The 22,069-nt window shown below is 44.1% G+C and overlaps 1 protein-coding gene across 1 annotated transcript in view; it reads right to left on the bottom strand.

Annotated features, from left to right (window-relative positions):
* The window catches only part of VPS53 (VPS53 subunit of GARP complex), a 129,056-nt gene that overhangs the window by 73,518 nt on the left and 33,469 nt on the right, over positions 1 to 22,069 (bottom strand). Inside the window, exons 5-10 of the mRNA XM_040243825.1 lie at positions 21,021 to 21,107; positions 17,619 to 17,734; positions 15,861 to 15,980; positions 4,510 to 4,588; positions 1,810 to 1,953; positions 1,206 to 1,348 (exon numbers count right to left, since the gene is read on the bottom strand). Coding sequence (XP_040099759.1) covers positions 1,206 to 1,348; positions 1,810 to 1,953; positions 4,510 to 4,588; positions 15,861 to 15,980; positions 17,619 to 17,734; positions 21,021 to 21,107 — 689 coding nt within the window. The remainder of the gene's footprint in view (positions 1 to 1,205; positions 1,349 to 1,809; positions 1,954 to 4,509; positions 4,589 to 15,860; positions 15,981 to 17,618; positions 17,735 to 21,020; positions 21,108 to 22,069) is intronic.

Consider the following 22,069-nt stretch of genomic DNA (forward strand, 5'->3'; position numbering starts at 1 on the left):
AGTAGCCCCTGCTCACCCCAAATAGAGAAAGCCCACGCACAGCAATGAAGACTCAGCACAGTCATAAATAAATAATTTAAAAAATAAAGCCTATTACAAAAAAAAAACAAACAGCCAATATCTCTTAATGAATCCCTGCCCCCTATGATGTGCTCTTAAAGCATACAAATTGACTATAATCCACAATTTTAAGAGAGATGAAAGGTGGCTGAGTTATGCATACATATGGAACTTCTTAAATTAACTGGGGTTAATGTAACTGTGCACTGGTCAGGGGGCCTCTGTAGACTCTAGCTTTAGCTCTGTCATGGACACACTGATCTATACTTCTTGGGCTTTAATTCTTTGATCTAAAGGGACTATCTGGCCTTGGGCTATGGCTCATGGAACTGAAGACAGGAGGAACGGGAGAAGGTCTCTAAAAGGCTCAGAACACTCAGATGTCAAAGTGATTAATGATCCAAAGACTATAAACACTGGGTTAGGGGTGGGAAATCTGCTCAACAACTATTTCCTGAGTGGGTACTATGTCACTGGAGTAGACACAGCCCTGTCCCTCTGGAACCATCTACCCAGCATGTCAGAAAAGCAGAACGACGATGGATGTACATTCACTGCACATTGATATGTGTGACACAGACACAGGGGAAAACGTGGAGCAATGAATCACTACAGGGAAATCTGGCTGACATGCTTTCGGATGGCTAAGAAGGCAGGCCGTTCAGGTAGGGCAAGACTATAGGGAAGTCCTAGAACAAAGATAAGAGCAGACTGTGCCGCTGTGTGATGTGCATATCACTCTTAAGGCGGAACAGACATACAAACAAGTGCTCTGGCTACAGCCTGCTAGCCCAGGGCACTCATGTATCCTTTTCCGTTTTTCCCTATCAAGTGTTTACCCCCTCTTCACATAATGCTCTCTCCTCTAAGGCTGAAGCTCTGAAGATGGAGAAGGTGGAATACAGCTACAGTTGGAGTCAGGGACTCAGTTTGGGATATATTCTAACTTTCAACAGGAATGGAGTCTTCTGAAGGGACTCCAGCACAGCTGAAGACATTCTCCTGAAAATCATGATTCTCAAACCAATTTTTAAAAACAGGTGGAAGTGGTTCCAAAGCCACAGGAACCCACAGAGACTGGGGGGGCTGGGCTTCAGTCAACAGATATCAATCAATACCCAGACCAGTAGAGAGTTGGCAGCTACCTTGTGATGTGGCAAAATTCTACAGCAATTCTCTCCGCCATGTACCACTCACGTGGGAACATCCGGCCATATTTCTCCTCGTAGTCCACGAGCTGGCGTTTGATCCAGGCATAGCGACGGTCGATTTTGTCCAGCCAGGCAACCTGGGGGAACCAGGGAATAAAATCTACCCCAGCGCTCACAAGTAGTATTGACAGTTGAAGGAAATAAGCAAAAACATAGAAGTAAGAAAAACACAACCAATTTATTTCTCATGATTTTAAAGAGTCTAGGTTACTTTTTTCACTTGATCCAGAGGTTCTTAACCCGGAGTCTATGATTGGGCTTCAGGGGTCTATAAATTTCCTGAAACTGTATGCAAGGTTTTATGTATAGGTGCATTTTTGCAGAGAAGATCTCTAGCTCTCATCCATTTCTCCAAAGGATCAAGGACCCCAAAATGGTTAAGAATCACTGAACTGTACAGTCAGCCCCTAGGAATCAGGGTTTAACAACCAACATTTTAAGACAGTAATACTAATAAAATATAAATCATAGACTTGAGAGCAATCAATTTTTAATACAATTCAAATGTGACATCTGAGCTCATTTGGTCAATACTTACATCTTGGTTTTCTTGAAAAAGTACTAGGTACTCTGACAGATGCTGTTTAATAAACTTTTTGATGATTTCCTGTTTGATTCTGGGGTCCAAGATATTAGCGACCTGACACGCATCTCGTAGAACGTTGCTGGGTCCTCCTGGCCTCTGGTAAGACACACAGCACACACACCAGTTCAGAAGCCAGAAGCAACCTTTAAATCTTATGGCCTCTGACAGCTGCTGCTTCTTGTTCTACTCATGATGTTGTCATTACTTCCACTCCCCTGACACTCATTCTTTTGCTGTGGATGGATATTTGAGTTACTTGTTCCTCAATGAAAGAATCATTAAGCTAGTCTGTAGTAGCCAGTATAAAAGCTACTCCGTGAATCAACAATGAGACATCCTGGAAACAGGGCCAGCAATGATGGTAGGAACTTTTGCTTTCTGAACTGAAGTCACCTTCCTGAAGGGCCTTAAAAGTAAGAATGACACCAGTCTGATGCCACACGTGCCACCTTCCTCTAATTCTAACCTTGGATTCCTGTTCTCAAAGTGCTGTATTTATGCCAAACAGCATGCTGGCATTTAAAACCTAAATCCAGGTTCCATCCACCATCCTTGCCCCACCGATGGTCAACCACGCAAACAGGCAGCCAGATTATATTATGATATTGGTGCCTTGACCTGAAAAAAGTCATAGAAGACCATCACAGGGCTGTATTGATACATCAGGATGGGAAGGCCTTTGTTATTACTGAAGGCAATTCCATCTCCTCGAAGCTTTCTTTACAGTGATTCACTGAATGAGCGTGGCTGGCTGAGCGGACCACGGAACATGTGGCATCAGCTCGTGGCTTGGCTAAATAGCCACGTAACTTTGGCACAGTTACTGACACTCATCTGAAAAATAATTGGAAAAAAATAATGCATTTTAACTAGATAATGATTAAGGGTCTTCCAAATCTTTATGACTTTTTAAAATCAATTCTAATTTATCCATCTCAACTGAAGTTCAAGAGTTTCTTAAGTGTCACTTAGGCTGCCCAAGAGCTAACTAAACTGTTAAATGCTGACTATGCTCCGTGCTGAATGGCTGTTCTGTCCCCCACGGAGAATTCTAACTGCTCAACTCTGGCTTCTGGACGAAAATGTTTGATCTGACAGAGAAGTTATAAAAGCCAAAATCTATGGGCTCACGGGTTCAGACTTTTTCATTTATAAAGGACTTCACAGCAACCTTGGATACCTTTTTAAACAAATCTTGATTTCCATTTGTGAAGCAGTAATAAAAACGCAAAGCCTTTAAGAGACGTCAATAGTCACTCAGAAGGAAAAAAGAAAACTCTTAGAGAAACATCAAGTCATCTAGCCAGAGAAAAGGGAAACAAGTTGTTAAAGAAAACTATTTTCACCTCATTTTCCTCCTGGGGTCTGAGAAAAAGTTATAATGTAGGTCAATGTTATATTTTCCTAAATGATAAAACTGGGCTTTATCTGCATCTTTCTAAAACTTCTTAAAACCAGGATCAATAGCAGAGTAGAGTAAAGCAGACCCTAGTGCTTATAACTTGTGAATCTCTTACTATCCCTTTTTACAGGACTGTTTTCTGATACCCACTCCCCACAGTTACAGCAAATGGAAAAGGAAGATAAAGTCCACAAAGGAACATGCTTTATGAATAAAATACCTGATTGCTAGAAGACAGCCATAATATACGCAGACATGAAAACCAGAGGCAGGTTTCCTATAGGAGGTAATCGACAAAGCTGGGGCAGCTACCCCCACACACTTCCTAAGTCTCTTTTATGAGGCACAAAGAACAACGATTAAGATATTTCCAGTTATTGAATTATAGAACAGATCCAGGAAACGTTCCTTGGCTCGGCAAACAGACATATATCCCCCATCTCCATCCACCAAGCGCCAGGCAGTGTGCTTCAGGTCATTTCTGAGCCGCACAGTTCTTGCTCCTAAAATAGCTCAAATAATAAAGGGGAAAAAAAAGCTTCTGAAGGTTCTTCTCTCCTCAACACATGCAAAGCATTAAGATTATGTCTGCTACAATTTGAAGGATGGAGCTAAAACCAGTTACCCCAGCACAGTGACGGCCAAATGAGGCAAAACTTGTTACATGAGAAGTGTAACCAATAGCTCATGAGTGAAATTACTGTGGGCTTTGCAGACACAACACAAACAGTCAGGCTACCAGGGAGAGCTGAAGGGATTCATCCCAAAGAACAGGATTCTGACCATTAAAAGCGAGTCTCCTAACTGTCACTCCGAGAGTTACTTAAGCCTGGGCACGTTCCTGTCCGTTGTCTCTTCACCAAATTGAAACCAAAAAGTTATGTAACAATCCTAAAAAAAAATCACTGTGGTTTGGAAAAAAAAATTAAACAAACAAACAAAAAAAGTAACTATGAGAAAAAAGGTAACTCCCCAGACAGACAACATTTTGGGTTTGACACATGTTAAATGAAATCAAAACAAACCCTCACTGTGGATGCTGTGAGGACGCAGATGAAGAGCCGACTGATATCGCTTCGGGATATTTAAAATCAAGGATGGTCCATTACCCTGAATCTTTAGCACACAGACTTTATGGCTGCCAGCAACCGCATTTGAAATAGTAAGTGAATCATAGTTATGGTGAGTGTGAATCAGGCCAGAATATGGTGAGAATATCCAAAGACTGAAGGGAAAATGCAAAACAATACCTTGGTGCCCTGGGAAGGAAAAGCTTCTTCAAAATCGGCCAGGATTTGCTGTCCTAACTCAGTCTGGGCCGCCTTTACTCTGTAGGGAAAAGGGAATATATCACTACCTGGCATAATTTTCTAATGTCCATAGATAACAGTGCACATAGAGGTTATGACTGCCGAAGTCTTCAGGGATCATCCGGGAAGCAGGCAGTAGTGGCCTAAATAAGATAGGTCACACACTAGTTAGCAGCAGGTTTATGACTCCATCAGCTTCCCCAGTGGCTCAGTGGCAAAGAATTCGCCTGCGATGCAGGAGACACGGGAGTCGCGGGTTCAATCCCTGGGTCAGAAAGTTCCCCTGGAGAAGGGCCTGGTGACCCACTCCAGTATTCATGCCTGGAAAATCCCATGGACCAAGGAGCCTGGTGGGCTACAATCCATGGGGTCGCAAAGAGTTGGACACGACTGAGCGACTTCACTACTCACTACTGGGCATTAGTATATAGCACCTTCCTGTGGCGTAGCTACCTCATTCATTTACACTTGCCCAGCGTACCACAGAGGAGCCTGGTGGGCTACGTCCCTAGGCTCACAGAGCTGGACACAACTGAGCGTGCACGCACACACAGATTCTTTCTACATCCCAGAGCTCTCCTAAGCCTCCCCTCAGCTGTCGTGAGGTAGTACACGTCAGTCTTTGCAAAATGTCACTGGGGTAGTTACGCCGCAGGAATATGCTATATACTAATGCCCAGTAGTGAGCAGTGAAGTCGCTCAGTCGTGTCCGACTCTTTGCGACCCCATGGACTATAGCCCACCAGGCTCCATGGCCCATGGCATTTTCCAGGCATGAATACTGGAGTGGATTGCCATTTCCTTCTCCAGGGGATCTTCCCGACCCAGGGATCGATCCCAGGTCTCCCGCATTGTAGGCAGACGCTTTACTGTCTGAGCTACCAGGGAAGCCCAAGTCAAATTTAAATCCACTTCGGGTTACTGGTGTAATTACTCTGCTGTTCCTTGGAGAACAGGATGGGAAGTGGGTTTTGAACTGCTTCAGGGTTGCTGTTTTTTCCAACCTGGAAACCAACATCAAGATTCTAAGTTTTAACAAGTGAACCAAAATACTGTTTTCTAAAGTAAAATGATCAAATGATAAAATGAACTGCTATTTGAGGGTGAAGGTCACTGAATGAAGACTTGAGTTTGCTCAGGAGATGGTGAGGATGAAGACTGAGTCACACTGGAAATGAGTTTGAAATGGGAGGCTGGAACTGAACTGGGTGGTTTTCATGGAAATGAGGAGCTCAAGAACTAGTGCTTGGCTGAGAGGAAAGAAGAGAAAGGAGAAGCAGCCAGGAGGGGAGAGGAGCTCTGGGTCAGCTGCCTGCCACCAGCTCGCCCTCCCCTAGCCCAGGGAGTTGGGTCCCTCCTGCCCACCATCCTCACAGCTGGACTGCCCTGAGCCTGAGGCAAATCTTTTATCTTCGCTAAAAGCACCATAAAATAATGTTCTTCCTTTTTTGGTCTCCACCCTGTTACTCTGGAATTAACTTTATGAAGTTTCTAGAAATAGTGAACAGCTCAAAACCACAATTTCTTTGGCTACTAGGCTGTGCCTGGCAACCTACATAGATTTTTTTTTTTTAATGAGGGGATAGTCAGGACCCAAAATGGTCTGGTTTTTCTGTGGCATAGTTATAATTATGCCTTATTCCAAATACTTTCCAGGGTTTTTCCACTATCTTCAAAACTTAAAACTACTCTCATAGGTGAGTTTGCAGCCTCTTTTAGTTACTTTCCAAGGGGATGAGAAATGATAGAGATAAGGTTGTCACCCAAGTAGCCCACACATTAGAATCTAATGACATTAAAATGTCATTCATTTACACTTGCCCAGCATACCACAGGAAACATTCCTTGAGTATGAGTTCTGACAAGAAAGAAGATGCTTTTGTAAAACCATTACCTCTGAGGTCTTATGACTCCACATAATGGGCCAGACAGACCGACTCCCCTGGTGCCAGGTCACAAGACAGAGCTTCCAGGCCCCTCTGTTCCTTTTCTCTCCTCTTGGCAGCCACAGAGAGCACAAGTTCCCCCCTAAGCCACAGATCACTCCTGGAGGGGAAGTTCCACCCCGGTTGAAAAGTCACAGTCTTATTCGCAGGGCTCCTGAGTGTCTCAGTGATGTGATGGTCCCAGCTCTGCCTCTGTCACCCTTTCTACTCCGACATCCCCTGACCCCATATTCTTAACCAGATTTGAAACTGGGGTGCCTGAGGCAATACGGATGGACCTAGAGATTATCATACTAAGTGAAGTAAATCAGAAAGAGAAAGACAAATACCATATGTTATTTCTTGCCTGTGGAATCTAAACTGTGACACAGATGAAATTATCTATAGAACAGAAGCAGACTCACAGGCACAGAGAACAGACTCGTGATTGCCCAGGGGAAGGGAGGGAGGGGAGGGGCGGACTGAGAGTCTGGGGCTAATAGGTGCAAACTATTAGACTGGACAAACACCAACGTCCTACTGGACAGCACAGGGAACTTTAACCAATCTCCTGGGATAAACCATAATGGAAAAGAACATAAAGAAGAATGTCTATATGTGTATAACTGAGTCACTTCGCTGTACAGCAGAAGTTAACACACAGAGTAAATCAACTATACTATACTTCAATAAAATATTTAAAAACAGAAATTGGGGTGCCTGCAAAGACAACCAGAGCCTGTAAGGGCAAAAGTATCAGCCTGTGGTTTGTAGACCCCCTTGCCTTCTTCTACAGTCCATTTCCAAGGTTACTTCCTGAGACAGTCTAGACTTAGCTGTGCAACTAGTGAGCTACGTGTCCTCCTAATTAAGTCATTTCCCTCATGTGGGCCACAACTAAGAATGATTGTGAAATAAGAAGGTGGGGATGGAGGCCTGGACTAGATGCCTTTCAGTATTATTGTTATCCGATTACTCCACAACACCCATGTTACAGCTCTAGCTAGCAACAGTATCCATCCTTACCAGTGACTGCAAGTCGGATGTTTAATGAACACTGGAGCAGAATAATCAGCTTTTGCATGTTTCCAAGTGTAGTTTCTGAAGTGTCTGGCAGTGACTCAGATGAAAGAGAAACCATTCCCCTTAAGTGACAGTAATGATGGTATCTAGAAACCCAAACCCTGATTCATGTACTTGCAGGATAAGATGTGAATAGTGGTCTTTACAATCAGTTGCCTGAGCAAGATCCTACAAAGACATCAAACACACTGAAAAAAACACATCTTTGGCCTCATTCCTTCAAACTCCTTCCTCTTCCAACCATGAAAAGTAAGCTCTTACTGTGAAGAGATGGAGCACTAGACTCTGTTAGCAGAGTACTTACATAAGTTCAGCTACCAAGACTTCCTAGTCATCCTTATGAAAACTACCTACAACTAATAGAGAACAGGGGAAATGACAATTCCTCCCGGATCCAAATAAGCTTGACCTGGTTAGGTGGTGACAACTCAGTGCTGACCACTCTTAGCAAATGAGAGATTCCCTATGCTATGCTGGAAACGATGGTCAACCAACCAACTGCCTCCTGGCATCCTCCACACCATGTGACCAGGGGTTGTTCAAAGGCACCCTTCCCATGGGGCTTCCCTGGTGGTCTAGTGGGTAAGGGGCAACTAAGCTGATGCAACTCAACTACTGAGCTATAGGTACCACAGCTGGAGAGAAGAAAGCTCGAGCACCACAACTAAGATCTCATGCAGTCATAAATAAATAAATATTAAAAAAAAAAAAGCACCCTTGCCTAAATGTGCTATCAGATTTCAGCAGAGGGATGTCAGCAGAGGGACCACAAACTATGAAAACCATCTAGACATTTATGGACAAAATAACTCTGATGTTTCCCATATCCTGTGCATGAGTGTCCCAGAGAAAGTGCCCTCAGTAATTTGCAATAAACCGACCTCCCAAAATAGAGAGTCGGTACCGGACAGAATGATTAGTCAGTCTGATTAGTCAGATACTCCAGTTCCAAGGAGACAGAATCTCAACCCAGAATCTTACAGTGACTCAGTGGGACGCTTTGATATCATCAAGTACAATCCTTACGCTTTCAAAACGCGTGCTTCTGAAATATCCTTTCAGAAAGAACCTGTCATAGTCATACAGCTAGCTGGGCCTTTTCTTTCTTTCTTCCTTTTTCTTTCTCTATGTAAAAATTTTTATTGAAGTATATATAGTTAGTTGACTAGCTAGGCATTTTCATCCTCCACTTTAATTTCTTTGACCACTATGCCAAGTGATCCCCTCAATATGCCAAGTACCTCTCATGCAGAAGAGGTTAGAAATAGCCCTGAAAAATATGTTTCAGTTAGAAGGTTTCATGGGTTTCAAGAGAACACCAGAACCTTCCATTTTTCCTCAGGAAATACTGACTGATTACTAGACACATTGGCTTTCTCAGATATTCTTAAGCCAGGAGGATTTGAAATATAAAGATGACATTAAAGGGAAAAAAAAAAAAAAACTTTCCGTCAACGCTACATTAACGTTTAAGCATTTTCCAGGAGGGTAGTTGGAAGAAACAGCTGTATTCAAATTGACGTCCATGAACTTCATATTTCAAATGTGCAGGCAAAGATGTCAGAACACAGGCTTTCCTGTGACTTCCGCAGTCTACAGACAGCAAGCTCTGAAGCTAGAGGCACTGAGGTGGTGCACAGGGTGTAAGGCTGCCGCCTTCCCCCGCCTCCCCAAACAAACAAGCTATTTCTATCACTTCCAGATGGTTCTACCAACGCTGTGTAAACATAGGGAGGAAAATTCACCAGAAATGATGCTAAAAATAAGAAGTCTGGACTTTCCTCAAACTTTTAGTACCTCCTGAAAAAGAACTGTAGTCCAGGCACTGGAAACAAGCAATTCCTTCCCTTCCGTTAATTTTAGTGTTACTTAATAGCACTTATTCCCTATTAATCAACACATTTTTTTTTTTTTGCAAATAGAAGTTGTGAAATGAACAAAAAGAAAAGTAAAGCCTCCTGTGTTCTCAGCAATCCTACATGATAATGAATAGCTGGGGCACCAAACTATACTGATAGAAACTTATCTTTTAAGGGGAGTGTCATTATAGTGGTGATCACAAAGTCCCTGTGATTCATAAAATAACATCTTTGGAAAAACAAAATTAAAAGGCAAGAAATCCTCAAAGAGTGCATTCTCTTGTTTTTTCCCTATATGCTTTCTTATAATATAAATAAAATTCAGTTCTACCACGTTCCTGCCATCAGCAGTGCCCATCCTATGCAACCATGCAACCTCCTTGACTACATGGTTGCTGTCATGGAATGGTCTTTATCTTTTTCTAATCCAGAACATAGCCCCGAACTCCAGTCTCTTGTAACTATAACTGACAAGACTTTTACAAAATACAAATAAGACTATGTCTCTTCTTGCTTAAAATCTTTCATTGTCCACAAAACGAATGTAGAGCAGATTCAAAACGAATGTAGAGTCATATCTATGACCTGACTCTGCCTACTGAGACAGACTTTCACTCTCTACTCTCTTCTTTTCCCCCCTCTCTTCTTGTCTTGTAGTAAGGTCCTACCTTTTGTTTTGGCCACACCCCATGCCATGTGGGATCTTAGTTCCTTAACCAGGGATCAAACCCATACCTCCTGCAATGAAAGCATGGTGCCTCAGCCACTGGACTGTCAGGGAAGTCCCCAGATCTTACCCATTCTTTAAAGGTCAGATTAAAATTTAATACTTCTTGACCCCTACCCTCAGCCCCTGAAGGCTGAGTCTCTCAGTCCCTCTTCTGAGACCCTGCTGTCCCCAGACAGCATGGACTAGTTCTGTTATATCCATCTCTATCAGTGTCTCTCACAATAATGGTGAGCTCTTTGAAGGCAAAGAGTATGTGTTTTTCACCTCGTGCCCTCAGGACCCCAGCACAGAGCCTGGGATCTAGAAGGTGTGTGGTCAGTATCTATTAGATAAACGAAGAGAAGAATAAGTGAATGGGAAAAGAGATCAACTTTGGATTATCAGGAGGGTGAGAGGCGGTGACGCTGTCTCCCCCACCCTCCCCCCACCCCCACCACCCAGCAGAGCAACTCTGCCTTCTCCATCTGAGCTTCCGTCTTTCCTGCAGCTCATAAGGTCCCGTTTATCTGCTCTCTTGGCTGCTTCGCATCCCCAGGTTGACAGGGCAATCAGCCAGTTCTGAGTGTGATGGGTTAGGAAGGAGGAAAGGAAGGGTGGTGATTTCCCAAGTATTCTGCCAAGCTCTGTTCCCACACTCCTTACCAGTTCCTTGGCATTTCCATTCTAAGATGGTACCCTGAGCACGACGTATAAGCCCTCCCCTTCCTGCCCTGGATCATCTGAAGTAATGAAAAGAGTTTAATAAGAATCCAGAATTGGGCAAGAAAAGGAGAGGTAGACTAGAAACTCTGGTAGGACAGGACTGAAGAAGGAAACCTCTGCCAAAATGGCTTCTCAAAGATGAAGGACATGGGCTTCCCTGGTGGGCCAATGGTTAAGCATCAGCCCTGCAATGCAGGGGACACCGGTTTGACCCTTGGCCCAAGAAGATCCCACATGCCCAGAGGCGACTAAGCCTGCGGCTCGCTGAAGCCCGGGAGCTGCAACTACTGAGCCCAAATGCCTAGAGCCTGTGTTCTGCAACAAGGGAAGCCACTACGATGAGAAACCCACACACTACAACTAGAGTAGCCCCTACTCATCACAACTAGAGAAAGCCCACAAGCAGCAGTGAAGACCTAGCACAGTCAAACAGAGTTTTAAAAAGATGAAGGACACGAGGGGAGTGGATACCAGGAGCAGGAGGGTGGCTCCTGGCACCCATCATAGGGATGCTGGGCTCCTGCAAGAGAAACAACTAAGCCAGTGCCAGGTCTCAGCCCGTCCTTGAGTGATCAGGTCAGGAGTGGCTGTGGGTCTGAGAAACCCAGCAGAGTCCACAGGGCTGACAACACACAGGCAGATCAGAAACTCATGGGCCCAGAAGATCAGCCACCAGCACAGCCTCCCTGGTGGCTCCCCCAGCTCCAGCCCCACCTCACCTGAGAAGCACTGGTCTGCAGCACATGTAGCCAAGTGGCATAACCCGCCTACCCCTTCATGAGCAGGGGGCAGTAAGATAGCATCTCTGATCAGGCTGACAGAGAATCTCACAGCCAAAAATGAGCGATCTGCTAGACATCACCAAACATGCAACACCAAGAAAGTCATTACAAATGAATTGAAGACCTTAGAGCACAGAGGAACAGAGCAGGCAACTCAGAACTTTAGAACCTGTATAATTTATGTTCCTTGAGAGGTTTAAGATGATACTATGCCCATGAAAAAAGAATTAACTAGATACCCTGAAGATTAAAGTTGGATTGTTGCAATAAAAACTCAACAGGCTAAATAACAGAATGGGCACCATTGAAGAACAAATTTTAAAAGAAAAGTTGAGTTGAGGAATTCAGCTTAACAGGACAAAAAGGTATAAAGCGTTAAAAAAAAAAAAAACAAAAACAGGAGGGCCTGGTTTCAGTCCCTGGTCAGGAAACTAGATCCCACATGCCGCATCTAAGAGCTTACACGCCACAGCTAAAGACCCCACATGTCCCGGTTAAAAGATCCTCATGCCACAACTAAGACCTGGAACAGCCAAATAAATTAATAAATATATTTTTAAAAGTTAAGGAACACAGTAGCAGATCCAGAAGTTCCAATACTCATGTACAAGGGATTCCACAAAGAGAAAACAAAAGACAGAGCACAAAGAGAAATAAAAGAGAACACCGTCTCAGAATTCAAGGAACTCCTGAGTCTTCAGATTAACCATATCATTAAGTACTAAGCAACATGAATGAAAGGAGATCTATGTCCTAGTAAAATTCCTAATTCTCCCACTGCCAAATCTCAAATGCTTCCAGAAGAAAATGAAAATGAAACAAAAATAGATTATCTTATAAAGGAGTAAGAATGAGATGGCCTTCAGGTTTTTTCCAGGCAATAATGAACGCCAGATGATAGACTGCCTTTGTCTATTCTACAACACCCATGAGGTGGAAGCAACTCAGCCGTCCAACAGCAGATGAATGGACAAACAAAATGTAGTCTCTACGTACAATGAAGTACTCAGTCTTAAAAAGGAACAAAATTCTGATAAATGATACAACACAGGTGAATCTAAAAACATGCTAACTGAAATAAGCTGGACACAAACTTTTTGAGTCCACCTACTTGAAGTACCCAGAAGAGGCAAATTCACAGACAGAAAATTGACCAGAGGTAACCAGAGGTGGGGAAGAAAGGGTAATGAGTGTTATTATTTAATGCATACAGAGCTTCTATCTGGGGTAATAAAAAACTGTAAGGAATGGTTGTATGACAATGTGAAAGTGTGCTTGCATGCTCAGTTGCTTCAGTCATGTCCAGCTCTGTGACCCTATGGACTGTAGCCCACCAAGCTCTGTCCATGGGATTCTCCAAGCAAGAATACTGGATGGGTTGCCATGCCCTCCTCCAGGAAATCTTCCCGACCCAAGGATCAAACATGCGTCTCCTGTGTTGCAGATGGATTCTTTACCACTGAGCCACTGGGGAAGACTGAATGTATACTTAATACTACGAAACTGTCCAGTGAAAAATAATTAAAATGGTAAATTTTAATGCAACGTATATTTCAATACAATTTTTAAAGAGATAAAGAAGTAGGTACCTTGAATGGACCAATTACTATTGAGACTGAAAGGACAAGGATCTGGATTGAAAACAGGTAACACACCTAGACGGTTTCTGCAGGCAAGATCTGGGACTTCCCTCATGGTCCAGTGGTTAAGAATCTGCCTTGCAATGCAGGAGATGCAGGTTCAATCCCTGGTTGGGGAACCAAGATCTCACATGCCAAGGGGCACTTACTGAAGCCTGAGCACTGCAAGAAAAGATCCTGTATGATGCAACTAAGACCAAATGCAGCACCCCCCAAAAAAATATTTATAAAATAAATATGTAAATAATAAAATAAATAATATATATAAATAATAAAATAAATACATTTAAAAAATCTGACAAAGGATTGGTATCCAGAACACACAGAGAATTCCTACAGATTAATAAGGAAGGGATAAGGTAGCTTAGACAGGAAAGAATGCACCTGCAATGCGGGAGACCTGGGTTGGACCCCTGGGCTGGGAAGATCCCCTGAAGGAGGGCATGGCAACCCATTCCAGTATTCTTGCCAGGAGAACCCCATGGACAGAGGAGCCTGGCAGGCGACAAGTCCATGGGGTCACAAGAGTCAGGCACCACTGAGCGACTAAGCACAGCACAGAAGTAACTCAATAGACAAACAGGCAAAGGATACATACTGGCATCTCACAGAGGAGATGCAAATGACTAATAGTCAAATGAAAAGAAAACTAATCTCACTAGTTGCCAGATAAATGAAAATGAAAGGAATTAGGTACCATTTTTTATCCATCAGATAAATGAAAAGAAAATTAACCAAATCAAGTGTTGTTGAAGATAAGGGGAAATGGGTACTCACACACTGTTCAGACGGTCCTATAAATAAATCAAGCCACTTTGGAGGGCAAAGGAACAGCAGTTATTAAAATTTTATTTTATTTATTTATTTTTAAATTTATTTATTTTAATTATAGGCTAATTACTTTATAATATTGTATTGGTTTTGCCATATATCAACATGAATCTGCCACAGGTGCACACGTGTTCCCCATCCTGAACCCCACTCCCAGTTATTAAAATTTTAAATGCACGTGACCTATTACCCAGAATTTATCGTAGAAAAATTGTAGATGTGTAAGAAGGAATGTATTTTTCAAATCAGAAGCAAATGGTCTAGTGATATGAAAATCGTTAAATAATCTGTGGTATGTTATACTACAGAACTCTATGCATCAATTAAAGAAAATGAGTTAGGTTTGTATACACTGATGTGGTGAAACCTCTAAAATACACTCTTAAGTTAAAAACAAAAAGAAAGATTCAGAATGAAGCATATGGTATGAGATCATTTATTTAAAACAAAACAAAGCAAAATAAACCCACAATCTAAAACTAAAGATTTATTTAAATGCACAGAAAAAAAATCTAGAGGATGAGAATTAAACTGATAATAGTAACTAGCGCTATGAGTAGCAGTGGGACATCAGGTATCGCTAAAGAGGACTTAAGTTTCATCTGTATATTGACTTTTTTTTAAAATAAAGAAAATGTACACGTGTATTATGTATATAATTAAAAATAAAGACACTTAGGGAAAAAGAGAGGCCTGTAGCCATTAGGTCTTATCAGAAGGCAGAGTTAAAAAGGATGGTTCCTGCTGAGTACTGGCCTCTTTGTAGCAAAAAAAGGGTTAGGATCCATCAATTGTGACTGTCTGGGTCTTACTATCTTTCCTGCTGCTACTTTTAACAGACAAGGCATTAAATCCCCCACTCTCTCTCTTTAAGCATCTGCCTTTCTTTCTATTGGCTCTAAATCTGGGGTCAAAACTCAATAGAATAGGATGGAAAGAACAAATGTAAAGAGGTTAAATCATCATTTTGTTACACCTGAAGTTCAAGGGCAGGCTGTTATTTGCGAAGACTGCCATAGCAGTCTCTCCTCCCATGAGCTCTGTATACCAGTGTGACTTTGACACTCCTCCCATTGGGGGTGGGGGCAGCCATGTTCCTTCCTCTTGAATTCTGAAGACCAGGTGACCACAGAAGTGACCTTATGTGACTTCTAAGACCTGGTTCTTAGAGCATCTTGGGGGTGCTCATTTCTGGGCCCCAGCACCACCTCATCTAGGGGAAGCCCAAGCGGCCGGGAGGACCACCTGGCTGAGGTCCCAGCCGATGGCAAGCACCAATCTGCCAGCCATGAGAGTAAATCAGTGGATCCTCCATCCCCTCCTGGAGCCATCCTGGCTGATGGTGCATGGAGCAGAGATGAGGCATCCCTGCTGGGCCAGGCTAGATTGCATGAGCAAAATGACTGTTGTCGTCAGCCACTGAGTCCTGGATTGTGTTGATTTTTTACAAGGAAACAGACAACGAGAAAGGTTTCCCTAACAAATGGAGCCCTGGGCAGCTGAGAGATGTCAGCAACCACTCCCGTGAGACAGGCTAGCAACTACCTGATACAGGGAGCTTTAGATAGCATGGTTAGGAGCTGGTAGGGGGGACACATCAGAGAGAGGCAGGTCAGGTGACCTCTGAGCTTCTTCCCACAGCGTGATTCCACACTGAACTTCCTGAACTGAGCGCTTAAGCACCTCCTAGCACCATCTTTCCTTAAAAGGGAAGATCATTTTCTCCAATGAGATTTTACCTTTCAGAAAGCTGCCGGATCTGTGGAATGCCCATATATTTGTGGAAGTGCTCCAGAACATTCATCACGCCCTGAAGAAGATTAGCAACTTCTCCATACTGCCTTCGCCTGGTCATGGCTCTGCAAGGAAACAGGAAATTGAGGGTTCTAGAAAAACACTAGGACACAAGAAACAGATACGGACCAACCTAGTCTGGCTCTAAAGTAGACAGCAACTCAACTTATAATAATAAGCATTCCTGAGCACTGAATATATATAGTCCTATGCCCTGGGATGGGAGGGGGGAATAGCACCAAGTTCAAATCCACAAAGGGACATGAGTAAGTCAGGGAGAGTGACACGGACATTTAAGTAGTACCAAGTAGGACAAATGCAGCTCTCAACAGAAGGCCAAGTTCTGTGCTCTGGGAGGTACAAGACTGTGTGAGTGATGAAGTCCCACTGGGTTGGGAGAGGGGAATCTGGAAAGACTACGAATTTGGGATTTGGGTTGGGTATTACAGAAGAGCTGGCTTTTGACAGAGAACAGGGGCGAGCATGTAATTACTTGACAGTTATGGCACTTGAGCAAACCAAACACATCTTCCCAGGATACAACAAAGAGCATTTATATACACTTAAACATTAACTCAAATCTGTAGATTTTAAGCCAAGATTAAGCAACTCTGTGAATGTTTAGGTATGTTTAGTTTCCCTACTGCTAAGGTTAATGAAGCTTAAATAAAAGGATGCTGATAAAATCAACAGTTACAGCAAGGAAGGAACAAACTATCAGATCTAAAGTTTTCATTAGGGTTGGGTTTTCTAATTAAATGTATAATTTATGACTTCCCTTACAAAGCACTTAAAGAGACTGGATCAAGTTCAAGCCAAGGAGTTCTGTGGCTACTGCTGTCTGGTCTGCTGGCTTGGCGGAAAGCACGGAGTGCCGGGAGAAAGGGATGAGGACACTGCTCTTCCAGTCACTAGCCAGGGATTGCTGGAGCCCATGCGACATCAGGGAGAGACCAGGAAGAGCCTGCACCTGACTCACCCAGACTTTGGATACTGTGTCTATATTCCTAGGAAGGTGCTCTTTCTCTGCCCACCCGTGAGATTATGCTGAGGTTGGGACCAGGGGAATTCTTAGCTTGGGAGAGACCACAGGAGCAAATAGGAAGGTCAGAATCTTGCTGGTAAAGGAGGCCTTTTGGGGCTGCTTCCTTGTGGTCAGTAACCAGCTCCTTCTTTTAATACTACTACTCATGTTCTCATGTACCATTCCCTACAGATGCTTTACAAGCCAAATGGGAAGTTTCCATCTTTGAACAAGTGGGTTGAAAAAAAGTAAAGTGGGCTGGATGATCAATTAAGGATCTGTTTCCATTAGGCACCTTCAATGCCACTGAAACTCAGCCCGAGACCAGTAGGAAAACTTGCCGAGGCAGAGGTTGGGGTATGTGACTACACAGCCCTACATCTCCTGTCAACTCCCAAGGTAGAGATCTATCACACGGAAATGACCCGTGTTCTTGCAGTCATTCTTCGCAAGCGCTCCAGGTCCCCTTTAGTCACCTCAAAGTCTCAGGTGTTTGTTAGATGTTAAGCACCCGAGGGCACAAAACAAAAGTGGTGTTTCAACATCTGAGACCGATGTGTAGGAAGTGAGGCAGAGTGGGGAGACGCTCCTGGCTGAGGAGCAATTAAATCTATGGTGCCGTTTCCTCTGTGACTCATTCGTTTCCCGTGGACCCGGGGCAGACCGCCTGGGTGCTTACTCGAGGGAATCCACACCACCAGCCAGCATGTGTAGGTGGTTCAGCGTTGTGATTGAGGTGGTCAGGTGGCGTTTGGCATGATCTAACTGCTTAATGTCGCGGGTGATTTCCTTCACCTGAATAGTGCAAAACCACAGGAGAAAAAGAGGATGGTTAAGATGGATGTCAACCCGTCTGGAAGTGGCCTCACAAGAAAACAATGCAAACAAAAAGGACAAACATATCTCGAGTTAGCCCTTGGAGAAAACACAGGTGTTTTCCCAATGCAGACCCAAAATAATTTCCAATCAGCCCGTTTACATTTAATTTGGCATTTCTTCAGCAGACTTTACCAGGGGCTACAAAATCCTCAGTTGTGAGAATGAAATGAACTTCATTCTTCACCCCAAATGGTGTGATCCTAATAGTAACTGAGTGTGGAGCACACGGGGTCCAGGAGCCGAGGACAGTGGATCTCCTCCTGAACAAGGTCAGAAGGTACACGGCCACAAGGACATGACCTTCTGGCAACGGGGCGACTAGGTTTGGTACAAAATGAATACTGTGAGTTGGCTAATTCTATTGAGATGTTCTTTATTCATGGAACTAGGGTTCATTGTCCAGTCTCCACAAAGGAAATTTTCTTCTCAAATTTCAAGAAGACTAAAACGTAACCCATGCAAAATAAGCTTAACATAGTACCATAAGAGGAGAGTCTTCAGGCAGAGAAGGCAATTGAGGGAGTAAAACTTCAACAGGGCTGATGGTGGTGGTGGTGTGGGGGTGGAAATCCAAGAGAAAGAAACATTGTAGCTGGGAATGTTAGTACTGGGTTGGCCAAAAAGTTTATTCACTTTTCCATAAGATTGGCTAGAAAAATCCGAACGAACTTTTTGGCCAAAGTAATGTATTTCAGTCACTAGAAAAGTAAATTCAGTAGGGAGATGGGAACAATTCTCCAACTTTATTAACATCTAGGCGGACTTCTTCACTAAACTGTCCGAGTCCACGCTGACCAAGAAATTTTCTGAAGAGCAAGCCATTTGGTTTCCCAGGTTCTTTGACATCTGGAGGAAAGGATAGCAGGCACAAACATTCTCCCATTAAAGATAGATCTCCCATTAAAAGTGAAAAAGCCCAGTCAGTTAAGATCATGTGACCTGATTTTTTCGTTTGATCAACCTTGGTGAAGCCATAAAGTAAAGGTTCATGACCTGAATAGCTCAGTTCCACACTCACAGTCCTGCAAGGCTGATTGGATCTTAGCAGGAAAAGGTCTCTTTCCAGGGACTTGCCCCATCAAGTCTTCTCTCTATATGACCCCCCAGGCTACCAAAATGTCTCTATTTCTATGGCGGGGCCTGGGGGGTAAAAAATCTATCATGTGTTTACTAAATAAGTATGTTTGGGGGAAAAGAAGATCAAGAATAGATAGCATATAGGAGTGTGGCCCTATAATTGGATCATTCCCTTCCAACACTGAAATAAATCTTCACTTTCCTTTCCACTAAAAAAAAAAAAAATCCCTGCCTTTCTTCCTGGGTTACTTAGCTCCACTGCAAGCGTCAGGGATCTTTAACTACTATGTTAAAAGTCAGCATCATCTGTGACGCGTGACGCTTCTCACCCCTGTGTCACTAAGTGAAGTGGCTCAGTCGTGTCCGACTCTTTTCGACCCGTGGACTGTAGCCCACCAAGCTCCTCCGTCCATGGGATTCTCCAGGCAAGAATACTGTAGTGGGTTGCCATTTCCTTTTCCAGGGGATCTTCCCAACCCAGGGATTGAACCCAGGTTTCCCACATTGCAGGCAGACGCTTTAACCTCTGTACCACCAGGGAAAATCAGTCATTAAATCCTGAACATTCTTCCTTCGCCTCATCTCAAGAATTTGTCCCATTCCGCTCCTCCTCAGGTGCTCACTGCTCCCAGCAGAGCAAGATCCTAAGTGCTCCATGAATCCCCACAATTGCATGACTATCACCTCCACTTCACAGTGAGGAAACAGAGGTACCAAGAGGGTAAATATCAATAACGTGTTTGAGGACCACAGGGAGTCAGGAGAGAAAGGGTGGATCTGAAGGCAGGTGGTCTGAGGTCAGAGGCTGTGCTGCTCACTAATGATATCAAACTGACTCCCTCATGTCCACCACTGAAGCCAGGCCTGCCCCGCCCATGTTCCACATCCTGCCCAACCCTACTGAATGGGCACTGACGAGAAGTGCAGGATCCTTGGGAGTATGACCTCGGGTCTGTTCCCGAGTAGATTATAACAAGATGTAGGGAGAGAAGTTTGTGAGGGTTTAGGAGTCTGTGTTGGAGAAGCCAACACTGGCAGCCCACTCCAGTACTCTTGCCTGGAAAATCCCATGGGCGGAGGAGCCTGGTAGGCTGCAATCCATGGGGTCGCTAGGAGTCAGACACAACTGAGTGACTTCACTTTCACTTTTCACTTTCATGTACTAGAGAAGGAAATGGCAGCCCACTCCAGTGTTCTTGCCTGGAGAATCCCAGGGACGGGGGAGCCCGGTGGGCTGCCGTCTATGGGGTCTCACAGAGTCGGACGCGACTGAAGCGACTCAGCAGCAGCAGCAGCAGGAGTCCATATGACCGAAATGAGTAGGGGGAGAAGATGACAGTAATAAGGGCTTTCATTCACTAAGCAACTAACACAGCCCAGGACCATGCTCTGTGCTCCTCTGACAAATTCCCTGGTGGCTCAGACAGTAAAGTGTCTGTCTACAATGTGGGAGACCCGGGTTCAATCCCTGCTTTGGGAAGATCCCCCTGGAGAAGAAAACGGCAACCCACTCCAGTACTATTTATTGCCTGGAAAATCCCATAGACAAAGGAGCCTGGTAGGCTACAGTCCATGGGGTCACAAAGAGTCGGACATGACTGAGCAACTTCACTTTCACTTTTCATTCTTCCTATTTAGAGTGGAAAAAACTGGTGGGCCCCTCGGTCGGCAGATGAACACATCCCTGGAGTGCACCACTGGTAGAGGGAGACCTTAAACCCCTCAGGGCGTCTCACCAGTGGGATGCAGCCCACCCCCCAGATCCAAGTCCAGTTTTCAAGTGGTATCACATGTCGTACATCTGAACTGAGAAATGGGTGATGCAAACAAATGTTAGAGAGAGAAATCCAAAATGACTAGGAAGCTATTTTGGGGAAGGAAAAGAAAAGAACTTTCCCTACTTAAAGAGAGGGATGCAGATGCCGGGCAGCAGGGAGGGTGAGTCACTGCGTGTCTCGTGGCTCCTCCTGAATGGGTGTGGTATGTCCTCCCAGGGCTGGAGTTGGAGACGTTGGGTGTGGTTAGTGGCAAGGGGGAAGAACAAGTCTATTAACCGGTACACAACTGGATGACAAGTCAACCTCCTCTGCTGGTATAAAAATGTCAGGAGGAAACCTCAACTCACCATTTGCTCTGATTTTTCTGCTTTGTCTTTGATATCTTTGATTTTTCCAAAAAGCTGCTGTATCGCTTTCTGGGCCTCTTCAAGTGCCTAGAATGAGAGGAATAAATGAAACACAAAGCAGCATTGTCCCTACACCATGGTCAAGTGCAGCCTCAGAGGAAAATGCCTAAAGCTCTCTTGCTTCGTTGCACTTGTGTGGATGATTTCACCTGAGTCCTGGGCAGCAGAGACAAAGGGAGTCCAGCATTTGGATACAGGCAGATAAATATTCAGGGTTCTTGCCAAGTTGAATCATAAAGTTTTCATTTAAAAACTAAACTATTCTCCTCTGTCTCAGTGAACACTACACATACTGATGACAACAAATAAACAGGAACGCACATCCGTGTGTGTGCGTGTGCACACATGTGCGGTAACCTTCAAAAGTCTGCAGACACACAGAGGTGGCTCTAAGTTGAGGGTAGGAGATGCTCCAGATTTTGGAAGTTCCAGAAGATGGAGCCTTCAAAAAAAAAAAAAAAAAATCACAGCTGTGCATGGGGACTCCAGAACTGTGGCCAACCTTAAAGACATTTCTAGGTACCCCACTTAGAAATCAAAGAAGTTACAAAGGGACACAGAAAGCTAATGGTGAGCCAAATGTTTCCACTGAAATAAAACCCGACGAAGATGACAGCCATGAAAAGCATTACAAACCTCAGCTGCAATTGTGCGAGTCTGGGAAGGAGCATCTGCGAAGTGGAGAAGGTGCTCAGTTGCACACTAGCAGAACACACATACCGGTGAGGGAGGCAGTGGCCTGAAGAACTCAAGCTTTATTTTATCGAACGCAGTTCATTTATTTTGGATTTAAGTGTGGCCTGTTTTAACGGGGCCTCCTGAGCCCTTTAAAAATGTATTAAGTCTGTGTGTGGCCATCTGTGCCTGCACAGGACAAACAGCCAGCCTCCCAGAGAACACCCTGACAGAGGAAAGAGGACAGCAAAGCTGAGGGGTAGGCAGGAAGACAAAAGCCCTGACAGATCTGAACCTTCGCCTTCAGCAGAAGC

Source organism: Oryx dammah, unplaced genomic scaffold (genome assembly GCF_014754425.2).
Source record: "Oryx dammah isolate SB20612 unplaced genomic scaffold, SCBI_Odam_1.1 HiC_scaffold_8, whole genome shotgun sequence".
In the NCBI taxonomy this organism is placed as follows: Eukaryota; Metazoa; Chordata; class Mammalia; order Artiodactyla; family Bovidae; genus Oryx; species Oryx dammah.